Here is a 21,579-nt window from a genome sequence, read left to right as displayed (position 1 = left end):
CAGCCTCAGACCTCTCAAGTAACATCTCAGTTTGGTGGAGAATGTTAATCTAACCGATGAACATATTTCAGTGGGTGGAAATAAAGTCCCTCATCTAGTTACTGACATATTGATTCACACCTTTGTGTTGTTCCAGGAGTATTTAAACTCTCTAAGCCCAAAGGAGTGTGATGATCTCTGTTTCCAATATTGTTTGGTCAAGCTGGCTTTTTGCTGCATCCCAAAAGTTTCCCAGCTGTCGCACAATGACTTAAATAACTATAGGGTTTAGATTTTTTAGAACACTTTATTAAACAAAAATTAATCACTCCCATCTACTGATCCAGATTATAAGAAAACAAAAATAGGATTAATAAAATAAAACCAGCAAACATTCACTGCATTTTCACAATTGTACATGTCAGTATTTCTGACATGATTACAGTACAGATATTGATAAAAAAATATTTTGTGGCATTTTAAAAATAAAGATCATATGACTGATTTTGTCCTAACTTCAGTATTCTGTAACTGACAGATCATGTGCCAGATTCACCCCCCAATGTAAAATAATTGAAGCCAATGGAGTTATACTGGAAATGAATTTTGGCTCCTTGTTTTCAGAGTGTTTTTGAAAAATGCTAATGGAGGTCACAATAAATTCCAGACTGCTAAATGACTAAATGGAAGTATGCAGGGTGGCATAGATTCTGTTCTACTGAAGCATATGGCCTACACCAAGGAACTGCCAGAGACTATTCAAGTCAATGGAACTCTTTCTTTTGCTTTCAGTGGGCTATGGCTCAGACCCGCAGGACTCAGTGCTAAGAAAATGCAACTATCCAAAAATGGGTACGGTTTTTATTCCCTGGAGTGCAACTTTAGGAAAGTAGTGCATTGGAGCCCTGCCATCTAAAATATATCGATGGGTTGCAAGGAAGGCGCCATGGCAACCGTTTCCATAGCTTCATCTTAACCAATGGTCTGCTCTTTAAAGATCAAGTCTTAATTCTCCTCTAATTTTAATCTTTTAGTAATTATTTGAGGCCAGTGTTTAATATATTTATGGCCTTCCTTACTTTGAGCAATGATGATAAAACAGCAGTTCAGTTTCCATGTTTTATTCAAATACAGACATTCCTCCAAATGCACATCAGTGTATGAGCCTATTGCTATGCATGTTCTGTCCATCAGTAAGTCATCTATTTATCTTTATAGCAGAGGCATTTCTAGTACACCTGTCACCATTGTAGCTAAACACCAGTTAAAAAGCTAAGAACCCAGTTTTGCAATTAGTTATTACCAGGCATAGAGATTATAGTGTAAGTAATCCCTTCAATGGGAAAGCTCATGGTAATAAACCCTATGCCCAGTAGCTATTCTTGGTAGGATTAGATCCTAATCTAACATTAGCATTTTCCACAGGGATATAAAATGGGACTTTCTATGATCTCTAGCTGTTATGTTTATTCATATCAGTGTAACACAGGTTGAAAAATCAGATTGTATTTAACAAGGTAGCCATTATTGTAAACATACAAGATATGGTCTGAGGGGTTATAGTTGATACTCTGAATTGTTTCTAACATTTTGTCCATAATTATGTTAATTTTACCTTCCTGTTTGGTGTTGGTGTCATACATGTAAAATATTTCCTCTTCCCTAGTGTTGACAGGTCGTGTGGCATATAGAACACCACATATGATGAAAGTGTTGGAAACAGATGGCTTGTACTGCCTTGTTTTCCAAGTATGGAGCACATCAAGTGTGGTCTCATTGAGTTTGCTAATCACAATGTTACCTGTGCTTTCTTCAGTTGAATAAATTACCCATAATCCACTTTCATCCACAGCAAAGTCCATATCTTGCCACCCAACACCAGCATAAGAGAAACGGTTACCATAAGCAGCATTGGGCAGAGTTTTCCTCACAGTTAATGTGTTTCTGTTTAAATCAAGCTTGCCCATATCTCTTGAATTATATATATTATAGTACATGAAATTATTGTAAACTGCAGTGCCACTGCCTTCCCCGTATGAAATTGTTCTCTCTCTAGCATTTTTGAATAGCAGCAAATCATCATAGGAATCATGAAGTCTGTAATATTGCAAGAGTCTCCCATCTGTGTTCAAAGGTGCAACCCAGTATAGGTCCTTCTTTGGAGTCTGAAGAGAGTAATCCCTACCCCAGGCACCATATTTGAAGGAAAATCCTCTCCAGTTAAGCTGTACAATATAGGGCTGGCTGATATTCACAATTCCACCATGACCACAGCTACCTGTAAGCAAAAAGAAAATGCAGGCTTTTCAAATGGCATGATTAGGGGAGAAGATTACAGTGTGTGCTTTATAAGAATCAGCTTTGTTGCAAGAACAGAAATACATACATATCTTTGTCAAAGATTTGCTTTGCACCATGTAAGCAGCGCATGGATGTCATTACTGTAGCTGTTCCAGTCTGACTGAGATACAGAGGTCAAAGCCCCATACCACTAGAATGGGGGTCATACTGAAAAAATAGCCAACAATCCAGCAACAAATTATAGGGACCTCTGTTTTCAGTCAGTACTCACTTGCAGTAAATAAGTGATCAGCTTAGATAAGTGATCAGTTTTCTGTTTCCACCTATTCTATGCTTTCCAACCCGATGGGCTGGGAAATCACATAGAAATTACAATTTCAGAAGCATTTTAGGTCCTTTGCTCCTGTAGTGGAGCATAGTTCTGGGAATATAGGAAACAAGAAAATGGGACATCTTGTCTCACTATACAACAATGAATTTTAGAAGTTGGAGGGAGAAATAGCAGCACTAGTTCTAGAGGCTCATTTCAGATTAGCATGCTGCTGTCAAAATCACCACTTAAAAACAATACATCACAGTGCCTTCCACCTGAGGCTCTCAAAGCAATTCAGACATTAATGAGCACAGCCTTACAACAGCGCTGTGAGCTGGTGTTAAATATCCCCAGTTTACATGTGAGGTAACAGTCCTGGTGTTTTTTACGATGACCCAGGAGCTTCAGGATGATTGAAATAGCCTGTGTTTTTCATTTCATCAGCCAAAATGTTTGGTTTTTTGATAGCTACACAATGCTTGTTCAAGATGTATTGCTATGCTGAGTAGAATTTGCACTATTTACCTAGAATAAACAGCCCAGTGGAATGAGCATTCAGTGGAATGAACAATGTCTGGAATGAAGAGAACTTCAATGAACGCTATCAAAGCTATTCCTTTGCTCAAATCAACTCCTTTGCTCAAAGCGACTGTTGGTGACACTTTGTTCAATGTTTCACAATGAACGCAGAACACGACATTATTGGAACATAAGAACATAAGAACAGCCATATGGGGTCAGACCAAAAGTCCATCTAGCCCAGTATCCTGTCTTCCGACAGTGACCAATGCCAGGTGCCCCAGAGGGAATGATCAGAACAGGTAATCATCAACTGATCCCTCCACTATAGCCCATTCCCAGCTTCTGGCAAACAGAGGCTAGGGACACCATCCCTGCCCATCCTGGCTAATAGCCATGAATTTATCTAGTTCTTTTTTGAACCCTGTTATAGTCTTGGCCTTCACAACACCCTCTGGCAAGGAGTTCCACAGATTGACTGTTCGTTGTGTGACAAATACTTCCTTTTATTTGTTTGAAAGCTGCTGCCTTAAAATTAATTTTGTTTGGTGACCCCTAGTTCTTGTGTTATGAGAAGGTGTAAATAACATTTCCTTATTTACTTTCTCCACAACAGTCATGATTTTATAGTTCTCTATTATATTCCCCCCTTAGTCATCTTGTTTCCAAGCTGAAAAGTCCTCGTCTTATTAATCTCTCCTCATATGGCAGACGCTCCATACCCCTAATCATTTTTGTTGCTCTTTTCTGAACCTTTTCCAATTCCAATATATCTTTTTTGAGATGGGGTGACCACATCTGCATGCAGTATTCAAGATGTGGGCATACCATGGATGCATAGAGAGGCAATATGATATTTTCTGTCTTATTATCTATACCTTTCTTAATGATTGCCAGCATTCTGTTCACTTTTTAGACTGCCGCTTCACATTGAGTGGTTGTTTTCAGAGAACTCTCCACAATAACTCCAAGATCTCTTTCTTGAGTGGTAACTGCTAATTTAGACCCCAACATTTTATATGTATAGTTGGGTTTATGTTTTCCAATGTGTATTACTTTGCATTTATCAACATTGAATTTCATCTGCCATTTTGTTGCCCAGTCATCCAGTTTTGAGAGATCCTTCTGCAGCTCTTCGCAGTCTGCCTGGGACTTAACTATCTTGAGTAGTTTTATATCATCTGCAAATTTTGCCACCTCACTGTTTACCCTTTTTACCAGCTCATTTATCAATATGTTCAATAGGACTGGGCCCAGTACAGACCCCTAGGGGACACCACAATTTACCTCTCCCCATTCTAAAAACTGACCATTTATTCCTACCCCTAGTTTCCTATCTTTTAACCAGTTACCAATACATGAGAGAACCCTCCCTCTTATCCCATGACTGCTTACTTTGCTCAAGAGGCTTTGAGGAGGGACCTTGTCAAAGGCTTTCTGAAAATCTAAATATACTATATCCACTGGATCCCCCTTATCCACATGCTTGTTGACCCCTGTCATAAATATAAAGGGAAGAGTAAACCCCTTTAAAATCCCTCCTGGCCAGAGGAAAAATCCTCTCACCTGTAAAGGGTTAAGAAGCTAAAGGTAACCTCGCTGGCACCTGACCAAAATGACCAATGAGGAGACAAGATACTTTCAAAAGCTGGGAGGAGGGAGAAAAACAAAGGGTCTGTGTCTGTCTGTGTGATGCTTTTGCCGGGGACAGAACAGGAATGGAGTCTTAGAACTTAGTAAGTAATCTAGCTAGGTATGTGTTAGATTATGATTTCTTTAAGTGGCTGAGAAAAGAGCTGTGCTGAATAGAATGACTATTCCTGTCTGTGTGTCTTTTTTGTAACTTAAGGTTTTGCCTAGAGGGATTCTCTATGTTTTGAATCTAATTACCCTGTAAGGTATTCACCATCCTGATTTTACAGAGGTGATTCTTTTTTACTTCTATTAAAAGTCTTCTTGTAAGGAAACTGAATGCTTTTTCATTGTTCTAAGATCCAAGGGTTTGGGTCTGTGGTCACCTATGCAAATTGGTGAGGATTTTTACCAAACCTTCCCCAGGAAGTGGGGTGCAAGGGTTGGGAGGATTTTGGGGGGAAAGACGTGTCCAAACTACGTTTTCTCAGGAACCCAGATAAAGTTTGGTGGTGGCAGTGGAAGTCCAGGGGCAAAGGGTAAAATAGTTTGTACCTTGGGGAAGTTTTAACCTAAGCTGGTAAAAGTAAGCTTAGGAGGTTTTCATGCAGGTCCCCACATCTGTACCCTAGACTTCAGAGTGGGGAAGGAACCTTGACAACCCCCTCAAAGAATTCTTGTAGATTGGTGAGGCATGATTTCCCTTTACAAAAACCATGTTGACTATTCCCCAGCAAATTATGTTAATCTATGTGTCTGACAATTTTGTTCTTTACTATAGTTTCAACCAGTTTGCCTGGTACTGAAGTCAGGCTTACTCGTCTGTAATTGCCAGGGTCACCTCTGGAGCCCTTTCTTAAAATTGCGTCACATTAGCTATCCTCCAGTCATTTGGTACAGAAGCTGATTTAAAAATTGAAAAAATCCTGCACTCCAAAATATGCATGTCTCTCTGAGTCAGAAGCTGGCAGTGGTGACACCAGCACACTTTAAAATAAAAGTATCCTTTTGTCTGACTCTTTGCAGCCCTAAAAGATGTCAGCATGTACGTGCGCCAGCTTTCTTTTTCCTTTAAAAATATGGTCATCTGAGACACAGATGCCAAGTGACCTATATAAGGTCACACAGCAAGTGAGTGGCAATGCCAGGAATAGAACAAACATTTCCTAACTCGGGTGCTTTCACCGCTAGATAATGCTCCCTTCCTCTTAGAGGTGAAGGAAATTTTATCTGCCAAGTTTCATGTTTCTATTAATTGATCAATTCATGGCAACAGCTAATGACATCATAAACACCTAGATCAGGGCAGAGGCTGCACATGCTCTGGTGGAGGGGGTGTTTTTGACACAAGTCACTTATATTTTATCTTTTCAGTGAATATCATTTGATGGCTGTTTGCAAGCCTGTATGAAAATAGTTGCTGGTCTTAGTCTATTCCAAATAGAGAAGAGGCCACAGCACAAATAACACCATCACCCCCTTATTAGCACTGAGAACAGAGATAACACAAAGACAGAACTATGCTCTCATACCTAAAGCTGGTCCCCCTTAAGGAGGGTTGAAGAGCACCTGTGGAGCAGAATAGGGAACACTGACAGGCCCAGACGAGCAGGTTCCTTTGGCCAGAAACATCTTCTGAACAGTCCACAATATACAAAGCAATGTGCAGAGGAGGGAGAACCCCTTGTGGTCAGTCTGAAGATGCTCTCCCTGGGAAATGATTGGAACACACCTGCCACTTGGAGAAAACTGGTGCTTGTGTAACCCACACACCTCCTGGGTTCCGTCTCATCTAGTGGCACCCGAGACCACTTAGAGAGAGAGTTAAATGAGTCTGCTCTACAACCTTAGCTAACAAGCAGTTGGCTTTTAGATCATAAGGTAGAGGCTCATGCACTAAGCTCCAGAGATCCCCGGTTCGATCCTGCCTCTCAATGATTGGGGTCTGTCCACGACACAAGTTGGGGCTTGTCCAGGATTTCAACTGGAAAGACTCTGAAGCTTGGAACGTGCTTCCTCAGCTAGGGGAAGTATGTAACCCACACACCTTCTGGGTGTGGTGTTCTGTCCCATCTAGTGGCACTGAGGCCACTTAGAGAGAGAAATAAAATGAGTCTGCTCTACAGCCTGAGCTAACAGCCCGTTGGCTTTTAGCGCATGCTGTAGAGGTTCATGCACTAAGCTCCAGAGGTCCCAGGTTCGATCCTTCCACCAATGACCGGGGTCTGTCGGCGTTACACTTGCAAATGCAAAACATTTCTTGTTCAGAAATAGAGGGATCAAAGTCATCCCTGGCAGGGATGATTTATCAACATCTAGCTAGAAGGATGCACCGCCATAGAGGCAGGACTGTATCTTTGTGGCCTTTCAGTTTAACTATTGGTAACATCTGCAGAATCCAATGTTAATGTGCATTTAACTGTAATTGTAACATTTGGGGCAGTCTATGAAATATGGTTTTTCAGTGAAACTCACCATGTCTCACTTGCTTTTGTCTTTCCACCTTTCCTAAGCTCCACTGTCTCCTTTCTTCTGTTGTACATCTTTTCTCACACCTCCCTACCCCAGCCTGATCTGTGGTGCCAAAGCATGTGGGGATCAGGAATTCACTCACTGCCCTCACTGCTGGGGATGGGAAGCAGATTTCATTTCTTCCCGGGGCTTCTGTGGAGCCCTGCTGATGGAAGCTGCAGAGAGGCTGTGCTGAATTGCTGCCTCCCCTGGCCACCTGGGTCATGCCCCTTATTGGTCAGCACCAGCCATTTGTGGGGCATGGTTGGCTAGAGATTACAGCCATTCTGTGCCACTGTAACTTCCCCCGATCAATCTTCTGCTCTGAGGACACACTGCTAGAAGATGGTGTAGCCCAGGGTTTTGCTCCCTTGTTGAAAAACACTACCAAATAACGCTCCAGTTACAGCAAATCAGCATTCTAGGCTCAGATTCGGCAAAGAAGTTAAACACGTGCTTAAGTGCTTTACTGATTGGGAATGGACCGCTGAGACCGGAGACCTCATTTCCAGATATAGCACACAATGCAGGCACGTATAGCCAGGCAGGCTGTAGCTCTGCAAACGGCAATTAGCATGGCTAATAACATGGCCTCAGTACTTGGCACACATACTGATGTTTGGAGGTGCTCATACCTCAGCTAATGCAGTGCAGGAAAGATAACGCGGATGATGATGCACAGTGGCTTGCAGCCTGCCAACGCCATAAATCAATTTGAGCCATTTGCCTTATATCTCTATTGTGTATCACTACCTCCGGCATTATGGTTTGTTCTTAACTGTTGACATACTGAATCTATTACTGAACCTAACTCACAGCAATCTTATTTTTAAATGGTTATTAAGTGCCTCTATAAATCTGTGATTTGTTCCAAATAATATTGCTGGTACTGAGGTACTACTTAACTCATATATATGCAACCTCAAATAAGTTTTCATGTCATTAAACTGAACCCAATCCAGCTTTATTTTAATAATTCATATGCAGTTTCATAAATAAAAAAGAAACGTGTTCAGCAGAGAGACCTTTTCTTACAAAAGAAATAATAAATTATTATTTCTTCCCTTAAAGAGATCTCTCTGCTGAACACTTGTTTGTTTCTTATTTATGAAACCATGCATGAATTATTAAAATAAGGTTAGAAGCATGTGCAGTTTAATGACATGAGAAATTGTGTGAGGTTCCATACAGTAGATATTTGATTTTTGAAAATTCTCCCAGAAACAGTTTAAAAAACCAACTCTGTGGTAGTCAGGGTGGGTTATCTGTCTTCTGCACAGGTTCAGAGGAACTCGTTGTTTATTTAATCTTAACCTGCCTTCCTGTCTGGATCTTATGGAAAAAGATACACAAAAGAAACAAAGTGTCATGTCATTTTGTAAATATTGGGCGGCACTTGAAATAAATCCATATGAATTATTCAGACTTTAGCATTTTTAACTCCTTTTTTACTGTGTTAGGCCTCTGATCATTGAAGTCCCAGGGCTAAAGCTGTGTCTTGTCTCTTTTTCAGAGGTGGGCTGCATGTTCATGTGGGGAAATAAGGTAGAGGGAGCTAAGAAAACACATACGCTTTATTCCCCCACACAGGCTACCCAGACTTTGGGTCAGGATGCCCAGGGGGAAGTGGCGCTGCATGTCTACTTGCTAACCCACTTCTGAGGGGCAGAGGAGTGAGCATGGAGAGGTGGGAAGCCATGGCTCCATAGTCTCAGTGTGCCAGTCACCACAGCTAAGCTGGCAGGTTGGGCGTTGTGACAGCAGTGAATTGATATCCTTGTGCCCATAGTTCCCTCTAAGCTGCGCAGCCAGGCAGCCGCCCAGCAGTCTGTCAAGTTCCGCGCACTTCAGGTGCCCTCTCCTGCCACTGCAGCGCTGCTCCTACCCTCTGCCTTGGAGCCCCTGGCCAGCTGCTCCCGGGAGCCTCCTGCTTGCTGTGCATAGCAGTGGGAGAGATAGGAGGATGATGTCAGGGTTTCCCCGTCCCCACCACCCCTGTATCCAGAGGTGAAAGTAAGCCGGTACGCCCCGGTACGGCATACCAGCAAGAGCTGGTGCACCGTACTGGGGCAGCCCGGCTTCCCCAGGGGGCAATTTAAAGGGCCTTGGGCTCCCAGCAGTGGCTGGAGCCCCAGGCCCTTTAAATTGCCTCCAGAGCCCCGCGGCTGGAGTCCTGGGGTAGCGGCAGCGGTGCTCCGGCGGCTATTTAAATGGCCCGGGGCTCCCCTGCTTCTACTGCCCTGGCCTTTTAAATAGCTGCTGGAGCCCTGCCCCCGCTACTCCAGGACTCTGGGGGCTATTTAAAGGATCGGGGCAGCAGAGGCAGCTGGAGCTCCGACCCTTTAAATAGCCCCTGGAGCCCCGCCACTTCCCCAGGGCTCTGGCAGCTATTTAAAGGACCGGAGCAGTAGAAGAGGGGAGCTCGGGCCCTTTAAATAGCCCCCAGAGCCCCGGGCTGCTGCTGCTACCCTGGTTGGGGGGGAAGGGGAGGAAGAGGAGAAGGAGGGGTGAGGAGAAGGAGGGGCGGGGCACTTACCTATCAGGGTGGGCTGGGGCTGGCTCTGACCCTCTCAGCCCTGCCCCTTCCACCCTAGGCCCCGCCCCTTCTGGGTGCCAGAGCTGGCCCCAGCGTACCGGTAAGTCACTCAACTTACTTTCACCCCTGCCTGTATCCCATCTCTGCAGAGCGGGGTGGGGCTGACACGACAGAGCTCAGAAGTGGGACAGAGCTTGCTGGCAGCTGCTGCTGTGTCTGAACAAGCACAGACTGTTCAGACTGGTGAGTGCCGATCTACTTAAAGGGGCAGTACGTGTGTGTGTCTCTCTCTCACAAACACACACACACACACCTCCCAACACATATTTGTGGTGTTCTTGTTGTTACTTCTGAATACTTCCTACAATGCACATATAGGCTCTGTAATTTTGTTCTTTCAAAGTGCTGTTATTTGAGTTTTTTTTACTGATGTGTGCATTTCATAATTTTTATTCCTCTCTTACGCTTACATTTAATTCTTTGAGTAGTGAGTTCTAAAATGGCTGGAGTAATTTTCCCTATGGTAACTTTTAAAAAATATTCTTATATTTAGGTTTTTTGTTTCTACTGGGAGCACACATCCACACATTACCTCGATAATTTGGTGCACATAACAAAATTCATTCCACACATGGATGGAAAAAATTAGAGGGAACATTGCCTGTGCCCCCTGAAGAACAAGGCAGAACGGGAAAATGTGGCTCCTTGAACCACAATTTTTCCTGTGTTGCTGGGCTGCCCCAGGAGCAATGCACCACCTCTTCCAAAGGGCTGGGACACCATCCAACTCAGAAATAGTAAGCTCCCTGGGGAAGGGAACATATTACATTTTAGTCCTACTTCTCTGATCTGGCCCATGCAGGCAGATCCTTACACCCACATTGATTCCCATTGATATCAGGGGCACAGAGCTCCACCCACCTGGATCAGATTGCTGGAGTGGACCTGTGTTTGTACAAACACCATGGAAATGTCCAGCTCTAAATTAACATATCCATAACTAAAGCATTAACATTTCAGGTGATAACTGGTGCCACTACATTACCCCAAAAGACAACCAAACTATAGGCATTTATTTTCCTACATCCCAGCCTTATTTAGATGGGGGTGCATGAAATCAGTGTAACCCTCAGACCGAGATGCCTGAGCTTCCACGGAGGCTGATTCCATGTCCCCACCCTGGTGAGAGCTGTTTGCCAATAACCTGCAGTCTGGTATATTAGTCCATGAAGGCACAATGCGGGGGAAAACCAGCTTTGCCCTTTCATATGCCTGTTAGTGTCTCATTTGGCTCATGACTGTCTGCTGACTACCAGATCATTTTAGTCCAGTGTGACAATGAGCCTGTTGCTGAGCCCTCACTGAACATTTATCTCTGTACTCCTGTCCTGATGCAATCAGCTGAAATCAACACAAAAGAGAGACAGTCATTCATGGCACATCTTCACTGGCAACGTTAAAGGGCTGCTGCGGCCAGCTCTGGGAGAGCTCTAAAAATCCACCTCCACACGGGGAATAGCTACCAGGGCTGGAAGCGCGGCTCCCAGCCCTGGCGCATCCTCTCCACTGGCACGTTACAGCGCTGAAACTTGCGGCACTCAAGGGGATGTTTTTTCACACCCCTGAGCGAGAAAGTTCCAGCGCTGTAAAGTGGAGACAAGTCCTTAGTTTGTCAAAGGGATGGGAAAAGGTTGGATAAGATTCTGCTGATTTGGGGCAGTAAATAGTGACAGAGGTGCTGGAAACTGCTGCAAGCATGGTAAAAGTAATGAGTTTTTATTATCAGCACATTTACTGAATCCCATCGTGGACTGGGCCATGCACTAGAAAACTGCAGTCAGAGAGCAGGCTAGATGGAGAACAGTACTTTCTTTCTGACAGGTTGCTTGAGAATAGGCCTGCTCTCTCTACACCGTGTGTCAGTGAGCAGCACCTTGGGATGCAGTGTTTGAGGGCTGTATTCCAAAGTACTGCAAGAACGAGTAACTTTAATTAAACCCGCCTTAGACAAGTTAGCGATCTTTCAGGGTCTCCCAAGTCCGCTTTACCCAACCAAAATATGAAGGGTGGGGGGGAACAGATCTGAAAACAGGACAAAGAATCAGTGTAATACAAATATTATAAATATAGTATGAGCCAAAAGCAGAGGAAGTTGTTTGACAGGAATCAAGGTTGTGGAGGAAATTTCTGGAAATCTGTGTGTAACTGCTTAAAGGCGTGTTAGGGAGTTTTGACAGTCTAGTGTGAGCAACCGTTCGCATCCTCCAAAGGGACCCATCCAGGAAATCCAACAAAGTCACTTATTTGCCCCCTGTTCCCAAACAACAACCTCTCCCTCTCACATTCTCTCTGTTAAGGAAATGGACTATACCAGGGGTGGGCAAACTTTTTGGGCTGAGAGCCACATCTGGGTGGGGAAATTGTATGCAGGGCCTGGGCAGGGGGTTGGGGTGCAAGAGGGAGTGCGAGGTGTGGGAGGGGGTGCGGTGTGCATGAACGGGCTCAGGGCAAGGGATTGTGGCAGAGGAGGGGTGCAGAGTGTATGAGGAGGCTCAGGGAAGGGGGTTGGGGTGCAGGAGGGGTGCAGGGTGCAGCAGGGGGCTCAGGGAAGGGAGTTGGGGTGTAGGAGGGGTGCGAGGTGCAGGCAGGGGGCTTAGGGCAGGGAGTTGGGGGGCGGGTTGCAGGAGTGGTTCAGGCTCCGGCCCGGTGCCGCTTACCTAAAGCGGCTCCGGGGTGGCAGCAGCGCACACCGGGGCCAGGGCAGGCTGCCTGCATGCCTGCCCTGGCCCCACGCCACACCGCTCTGGGAAGCGGCAGTCACCACGTCCCTATGCGGCCCCTGGGGTGGGGGGGCACAGGGCTCCACGCGCTGCCCTTGCTGCGCCTCCAAGTATGTCCCCCGAAGCTCACATTGGCCGCAGTTCCCCGTTCCCGGCCAATGGGAGCTGCGGGGGGCGGTGCCTGGAGGCAAGGGCAATGCACAGAGCCCTCTCCCCGCCCCTCCCCACCCCTAGGGCCCCAGGGACGTGGTGCCAGCCACTTCTGCGGCACCACGGGGGCAATCCCACAGGCCGGATCCAAAGTCCTGAGGGGCCAGATCTGGCCCGCAGGCCATAGGTTGCCCACCCCTGGACTATACTGTGTGCAATCGCTGTAGAAAGTTTTGAACAATAGGACATGAAATGAAAGATTGCACCCACTGTAAAGAGAGTGAAATTCATCTGCTCACCTTCCTCTCCACTATGCAAACAATGTCAGGCTAAGCAGGCTTTGTGTGGTCAATTATACAGCAGGTTAGGGATCTGAATCTTTGTATCTATCTAGATATTTACACAGTAGTAGCTGAGCAGCTCCACTTCCTAACAGACAGGTAAATTCCCAGGCTCTCCACAGTTGTTATTCCAGTCTTGGGCTGAAGTAGGAACCATGGCACTGATATACTCCCCTTCAGCATGGTTTACTATCATTTGATCTACCTAATGGCACACCCAGAAATCACAAGCACTCTCTGCTCCCAAACTCCCAGCAAACCTTGTTTTGAGCTATTTGAAGTTGATGGCAACTTACCTCTACCATGCACAAGACATGTAGAGTCCCTCCCTATGGTCTCTCCACAGCTTCACACATGCCTCAAACAAGAGAACCACTGAGGTTCCACTGCAGTAGGGGCCTTCTGAAGCCTCTGTGCCAATGGGGAATTGCACCCAGAAACCATCAAAAAAGTCATCAGCTAGGTCCCTAACTGGTATAAACTGTCATACTCCAACCAAAGTCAATGGAGCTATGGCAACTTATGCCAGCTGAGGATCTGGCCTTCCATGTCATTCCCGGTGCTAAGAAAGCTGCGGTGCCCTGCAGGCATGTCACATTCAAGTCAACCAGAAAGAGATCCACCAACCCTGAAATAAGCCCCTCCTCCATCCCCCACATCATCTGACCTAACCGATAAGGTGCTGTTCATTTTTCCTATCAGAGACAAACTGCGCTGGCTGCCTGTAATGCTGGCAAACCCTGAAGAGGCCGCAGAGGGAAAACATTTACTTCCACCAGTTCCTCTCTCCTGCTAATGGGAAGCTTGAAATAACTGACCTGAAGATGGTAGGAGGCAATATGGTAGGATGGTAGGATGCTGGCAGGTAATATATGTACACTATCTGTACAGTGGAAAGTGCTCTGCTTTGTTCAAAGGTTTCTCCAAACTTTTTGTTATTCATCTGGTTCACCTCTGATTTGCTAGCCAAATTGTTAGGTACAGGTGAAAAAACAGTCTTTTTCCCCAATTGTATTATGAACATTTCAATATCTTCTGCTTTAGAATAATTTGGCAAAAAGAAGTCATAAAAACGCATACAAGGGAGTAACAGTGCTTGAAAAATCCTCTTGCCTACTCATTAGTGATTGGGAAGCTTTCCCTTAAGGAAAGCTATCAATTGCTACAGAATTTAAACTTTCTTTAAAAAAAAAAACTGAGTGAAATCCTGGCTCCATTGAAGACAATGGCAAAACTCCCACTGAGTTCAATGGGACTAGGATTTCACCCTAAGATTCTAGACTTTATGGCTCAAAATAAATTTCTGCACATTAATGAAAAATGTAAACTACGCAATGTTGTCTTCTTGAGTCTGCATACAAACTCCTCCAGTGAATCAGCTGCTTCTCAAATTTCCCAAGCAGCAGTAAAGTAACATTGACAAGACACATATCACTTTCACAGAAGTTATCCATGATCAGAGCTAGTCAGAAAAAAAATCTCTCTCAAATCTGGTTAACTGGACAACAAAATGGCAGATGAAATTCAATGTTGATAAATGCAAAGTAATGCACATTTAAAACATAAACCCAACTATACATATAAAATGATGGGGTCTAAATTAGCTGTTACCACTCAAGAAAGAGATCTTGGAGTGATTGTGGATAGTTCTCTGAAAACATCCACTCAATGTGCAGCGGCAGTCAAAAAGCAAATAGAATGTTGGCAATCATTAAGAAAGGGATAGATAATAAGACAGAAAATATCATATTGCCTCTATATAAATCTATGGTACGCCCACATCTTGAATACTGTGTGCAGATATGGTCACCCCATCTCAAAAAAAGATATATTGGAAAAGGTTCAGAAAAGAGCAACAAAAATGATTAGGGGTAAAGAGCGTCTGCCATATGAGGAGAGTTTAATAAGTCTGGGACTTTTCAGCTTGGAAAAAAGACAACTAAGGAGGGATATGATAGAGAACTATAAAATCATGACTGGTGTGGAGAAAGTAAATAAGGAAGTGCTATTTATTTCTTCTCATAACACAAGAACTAGGGGTCACCAATTGAAATTAATAGGCAGCAGATTTCAAACAAACAAAAAGAAGTATTTTTCATACAACGAACAGTCAATCTGTGGAACTCCTTGCCAGAGGGTGTTGTGAAGGCCAAGACTATAACAGGGTTCAAAAAAGAACTAGATAAATTCATGGAGGATAGGTCCATCAATGGCTATTAGCCAGGGTGGGCAGGGATGGTATCCCTAGCCTCTGTTTGCCAGAAGCTGGGAATGGGCGATAGTGGAGGGACCACTTGATGATTACCTGTTCTGTTCATTCCCTCTGGGACACTTTGCACTGGCCACTGTTGGAAGACAGGATACTGGATGGACCTTTGGTCTGACCCAATGGCCGTTCTTATGTTCTTATATTTTACCACAAAAAGAGAGTTTGGAAGAAGGGGAAAACATTACATTTGTACTGTTTTCCAACTTTTTCCACTTGAAAAACAGTATAAGAGTATGTGAAAGTGTTTGTTTCCTGCTCTCATTTTTCATACCAGTCTGTTGCTGAAAGGTTAGTACATGTCTGGCAAATTTTCCAGGACCTGTGCTTTATTGTCATTTCATTTAACTCAGTCTTCTTCCTACTTCTCCCATCCCTTCTCATGTGATCTATACATGAAATGCTTACCTGGTGGGAAATAGGGGGGTGGAGTGGTTTGATTTCTATCTTTTTCACATTCCTTCAGTCGATTCTGCAGAGTCACAATTTCTCGACGGATTGCAAGGATATTGTTTTTGTCCAGTGATTCCAGATCATTTACCATGAGAGTCAAATTCCTAATCTGGAGAAATAAAAATTCATCATGACTTTAAATTACAGTCAACTTTATTTCACAAACATTTTAGGCTGGATTTATCATTTCACAACAGGTGCTGCAGAACAAGTTTTAGGAAATGTTCCCAAGAATATGTTTTAGCATAACCATCAGGTTTAGCATAACCATCATGTGGATGTGTGTAACCACAAGAAAATGTTTGTGATTTTAGCACTCAATCATATTCCAGAATGCTAAAGATCACCCAAACATGTCCACTTACTCGATTATTAATTGTTACCTATAAATGATTTCAACCTTGCAAATGTGTCTTGAAATTTTACCTGCCCAGATAAATAATCTATTCACATGCTCATTTAATATTGAAGAGGACAGTGAAGAAACTAATGATATTTTACTTGCCATCAAAAGCAATTATTCACTCCAGGTGAGTGAGTGATAACTTTGAAAATTTGATTTATTGAATATTGGGAAGGTGTGAGTCTTTTCCAGTTCTTGATTTTATATTGATTGGGTTACTACCCTAATAAGTTAAATTTTTAAATTATATTTGTAGAGCACAGGAGCTTTCAGGCATCGGTGCCCATAAATTAATATTTATTATAATAATTTAGACAGCATATTTATTTAATATAGCAGCATCCAAGAACTTTAGCTTTCAGTCACACAAATGATAAAAATTGCCATTTTCTGTCATATATGAAGAAACATGCTTCAGGCCAAGATTTGCTTTAATTTACACTGATTTAAATCCAGAGTAACTCCACTGACAATAGTAGAGACATTCCAAATGTCACTGGTGTAACACAGAACGGAATGTTTCTGAATGGCAGAATAACCCTCATACTCTACCTCCACGTATAGTTGTTCAACAATCACATTGCTTCCAACAACTGTGGATTTCAGCTGAGTGACCAGTCTCTCCATTTCAATGATTTCCAGTTTCAGTAACTGAAAGTCCAGCTTAGTGTAAGAAACACTGGTCGACTCCATATGTTCCACCTTGATGGTGAGGTTTCGGATTCTCTGTTCATATATTTCAACTGCTTTGGTATATTGGCTAACCTAAAAAAAAACCAAGCACATTTTCAAGTTCAGTTTAGCAAATATAACAGGCATGTTTGACATCTTTATTACACGCATTTATATATAAATTTGCCAAATTGTGCCTTCATTTACACCTATGCATTACTGAGGGCAGAATTTCATTCATAATCTTCACTTTTTTATTCCTCACTGTAACAAGAGCAACCACACTGTGAGCAACTCCTTTTGACCAGAGGTCACCCTGCAGCATCTGCGTGTTTCCCCGTCCAGAGCCCCTTATGCAGACTCCATACTCTTTTTCTGGGGTCAAAATACCCCTTGTTGGGACCTAGGTTGATTCACAAAACAAACTCAAAATAAATCTCAAGAGTCCCAAATTAAAGTCCAACAAGCAAACGTTTCTCTTCCTGCTCCCAAGCCTCCCTGCTTGGAGAGCTTTGGCTGTCTTTCCCCTGTTCTCTCAGAGTCTCCCCTGCCTTAGCAGGCTACTGCCAGCACTTCCTAGCTGAAATCTTAGGCTACATCTATACTGCCCTGTGGTTCAGACTGCAGGGCGCACCAAAGTGCTGCTCTGTAACTTCCCTGTGTGGATGCCTGGGGTGCGAACTAAAAGGTTCCTTCTTCCCATTAATGTAGTCCTATTTGAAGAGGATTCCATGAAGGCAAACTAGGAAACTTATGGGTTGCACCCACAGCATCCACACAAGTGAGTTACAGTGCAGCATCTTGGTGCACATTGCTATTCACACCCCCGTGGTCCAAACTGCTGGACAGTGTAGATCAGGAGTGCCCAACCTATGGCCTGTGGGCCGTACACAGCCCATCAGAGTATTTTATAAAGCCTGAGGCCTGCTTCAACACAATATACTAATGGCCGATTCACTAGCGTTTGGTCATCACGTTTAAATCATTTTAGTTTACACAAGTGTGTAAATAGACAATACTGTACATAGAAACAACCTATCTAAAGACATACAACACAAGCTAAACTTCAAATATAAATCAATACATGTGACTTTAAATCTTATTAAAATATGTAGAATCTGTTTGGCCCACATAAGGTTTATGTGGCACTCCTGTGTAATAAGGCTGGGTAACACTGGTATAGACAAACCATAGTCACAAATCCCAGGATTCTGCTGGAGCCTCCTCACTCCCAGCAGTTTTTGGTCTCCCTGAGTTTTCCCCATTTCAGCTTCCAGCTACTTTTTATAGGGGAATCTCCTGATCCCTGTCAGGTGTGCCTCTTTCAGTAATCGGGGTTGGCTGCCCCAGCAACACCAGGTTTACAATGGTGCCAAGGTGCTGGGCCCACACTCAGAAGGAGCCCCAGCCTGGCCTTCTCCATTTGCACTGTGCCCTGAGGCCCCACCAGCCCACTGGCTCCTCTCTGCCCCCTGGCCAGACCCCAGTGCAGCTCCAGCTCTGGCCACTCTCGGCCAGTGTAGGGGGGAAGAGGCAGTGTGGGGGGCTTGGCTGGGCCCCTCCAGGCAAGAGGGTCCTGAGAGTCTATCCGTGGCAGGGGCAGGCCCTTGCCTGGGTGATCATGCTGCTCCAAAGGGGCCGGAGCAATTCCCTGCCCCGGGAATGGGACTAGCCCCAGCCATGCTGCTGGCTCAGCGCAGCAGCCACAGTCACCTCCCAGCAGCAGTGAGTTCAGCCGGGGGGGCAGGGCATGAGGGGAGTGGATCTCTGGGGGGGCCAGTGGATGGTGCTGGGCTGTGAGGGGGCAGGGGTGCTGGGCAGTGGGAGAAGTTTATGCGTTTGGGGTGCTAAGCAGTGGGGGGTCTGTGGGGGGCTCTGGGTGGTGGAGGAGGTCTGTGTGTGTTGGGGTGCTGAGCAGTGGAGGGTTTTTGGGGTGCTGTGTAGTTGTGGTGATAGGGCTGTGGGGAAAGGCACTGGGCAGTGGCAGGTGGGGGAGATCTGTGTGTGTTAGGGTGCTAGGGAGTGGGGGTTTTGTGTGGGTGCTGAACAGCTGTGGTCGGGCTGGGGGGGTGCTGGGCAGTTGTGGTGGGGTTGTGGGGGGGCACTGGGCAGGGTGGTAGTGTGCAGGGCACTGTGCATTGGTGGTGGGAGATATGTGGAGGGGCACCACAAATGGCATAGCAGGTCCAAGGGATATTGGGCATAGGGAGTAGGGGGAGGTTGGTCAGAGAGCTGTGGGGCACAGCCCAGGTCCACCCCCAAAGAGAAGTGGCATGCTGGCAGCACAGGGCCAGACAAGCCATTGTGCATCTGGCAACTGCTGATTTGTAAACTGTGCCCTTGCACTGGGCTGGGCGGAGTGGGGCCACCCCCGCCGTGCCATGCCCCACTGCCCCTGGCCAGCCCCTCGCTCTGGGGACCAACCTCCCCACACCATGCTCCACTGTCCCCAAGGGGTCCCATAAATATGTTTGGCACCAGGCCCACAAAAAGTTAATCCGGCCCTGAGCCCCAGGCCCTCCGGCCTGTACAGGGCAAGCCACCCGCTTACACTCACTAATGTTCCCTCTAGGAGCTAACTTTATCCAGGATTATATAGAATTTCAGGGGCCAGAGTCCACCAGGGAATCTGCAGTGACTATTTCTAATAAGTGATGTACGTGAAGAATGTTGGGGTATGACTCCGAGCCTGTCGACAGACGGGGGCTCTCACTGCCAGGCTAAAAGCAGAAGTGCTAAAAGATAAACCCCTCCCTAGGCCTCAGAGCCTGCTTTCCAGCCTGAGCCATGCCACTTATACAGCTATTTTTAGCACGCAGCGCAAACCTGAGTCTGTTGCCTGGGGCTCAGAGATTGACTGCTGCGGCCTGCCACTTGCTGTGTAGATGTACTCTCTGGGGCTGGAAAAGGTAACGAGAGATCCAGCACTTTCCCCAAGATGACTTTCTGTTGCCTTCAGCGGGCACTGGTCAGGCCACCACTCTGCAAATAGTACCCAACCTTTTCTGCATTAGAACTAATTGAGTCCCCTGAAGAAGGGGATATTTTAGCAGAGTGCACTATTACAAATCCGATCCATCCATCCTGAAACTGATTTACATGAAGGCCAGTTGAGATGAAATAGTTATTTTAGCTTTTAGGTCGAATAACTGTTGCCCAGCAGCCTCTTCAGACGTGGAACCACTAAACAGATGGCTGGAGAAATATACTTTTGTACATGTATCTACTAATGTAAAGGTCACGGTGCAAACATTGTGAAGAAGAATGTCAAGAACATTATGTGGATTTGGCGCATACAAATGGAACATCTTGGAAAAGATATAATCTTCTCCCCACATGATTTAAAACTGTACCCATTTTTCCTTAATGGCATTCCAAAAGGTAAGAAGTATCTCTCAACAGGAATAAATAGAATTATATTATTGTGTCAAATTAGCAACTCTGAAATTACGGACTCAGAAGGCATTTCCATTATAAGCCCTAATTTTCAGGTGCTTATCACTTCCCTAAATATTACCTTCTGGATTGAAATTGCTCATGCATATTCTCAGACTTAAAATTAATTTGTTGGATTAAAAATCAATTTGGCAACTTTTACATTATCTTAACATGAATTAAGAGTGTTTTGCACCAGTCACAATTTTTTTCAGATCTGTTTTAATCAAGAGGACAGCTCCGAAATGGACTTTAAAAAATTTGACATGGGTACAGTTTTTCATTAAGACTAGAGCTTTGCTATTCTACTGTCCTGGTGATATTGCCTACAGCAGTGGTTCCCAAACTTGTTCCGCCGCTTGTGCAGGGAAAGCCCCTGGTGGGCCGGGCCGGTTTGATTACCTGCCGTGTCCACAGGTTTGGCTGATCGTGGCTCCCAGTGGCCACGGTTCGCTGCTCCAGGCCAATGGGAGCTGCTGGAAGCGGCGGCCAGTACGTCCCTCGGTGAAAAATTGTTCTCCTTAACCACTAACAAACTTTTAGGTACCTGAAAACTGTTTTCACCTCCCCCCTCAGTCTACTCCTCTCCTGACTAAACAAATCCAATCTTTTCAATCTTTCTTCATAGGTCATGTTTTCTAGACCTTTAATCATTTTTGTTACTCTCCTCTGGACTTCCTCCAATTTGTCCACAACTTTTCAGTGTCGTGCCCAGAACTGGACACCATAGTCCAGCTGAGGCCTTATCAGTGCTGAGCAGAATGGAAGAATTACTTCTCGTATCTTGCTTACAACACTTCTGCTAATACATCCCAGCAAGATGTTCAGTTTTTTTGCAACAATATTACATTGTTCACTCATATTTCATTTTTGATGCCACATAACCCCTAGATCCTTTTCTGCAATACGTGTTCCTATGCAGTCATATCCATTTTGTATTTGTGCAATTGATTATTCCTTCCTAGAGGTAGTACTTTGCATATGTCTTTATTGAATTTCATCCTATTTATTTCAGACCATTTCTCCAGTTTGTCAAGATCATTTTGAATTCTAATCCTGTCCTCCAAAGCACTTGCAATCCCTCCCAGCTTGGTATTGTCAACAAATTTTAAAAGTGTACTCTCTATGCCATTATCTAAATCGTTTATGAAGATATTGAATAAAACCAGACCCAGGACAGATTCCTACAGGACCCCATTCAATATGCCCCTCCAGCTCAAATGTGAACTATTGATAAATACTCTCTGTATATACTTTTCCAACCAGTTGTGCACCAACCTTATAGTAG

At 44.6% G+C, this 21,579-nt stretch overlaps 1 protein-coding gene across 1 annotated transcript in view; it reads right to left on the bottom strand.

Moving 5' to 3' along the window:
- Nucleotides 1–272: 272 nt before the first annotated feature.
- Nucleotides 273–21,579, bottom strand: part of OLFM4 (olfactomedin 4) — a 32,606-nt gene continuing 11,299 nt past the window's right edge. The window contains exons 4-6 of the mRNA XM_007061307.4: nt 16,737–16,949; nt 15,737–15,890; nt 273–2,257 (exon numbers count right to left, since the gene is read on the bottom strand). Of these exons, the coding sequence (XP_007061369.2) occupies nt 1,455–2,257; nt 15,737–15,890; nt 16,737–16,949 (1,170 nt within the window). The 3' untranslated portion in view covers nt 273–1,454. The remainder of the gene's footprint in view (nt 2,258–15,736; nt 15,891–16,736; nt 16,950–21,579) is intronic.

The sequence above is a fragment of the Chelonia mydas genome, chromosome 1, assembly GCF_015237465.2.
Source record: "Chelonia mydas isolate rCheMyd1 chromosome 1, rCheMyd1.pri.v2, whole genome shotgun sequence".
NCBI classification, from domain to species: domain Eukaryota; kingdom Metazoa; phylum Chordata; order Testudines; family Cheloniidae; genus Chelonia; species Chelonia mydas.
Note: the sequence above shows the minus strand (reverse complement) of the source record. Positions and strands in the feature narration are given on the sequence as shown.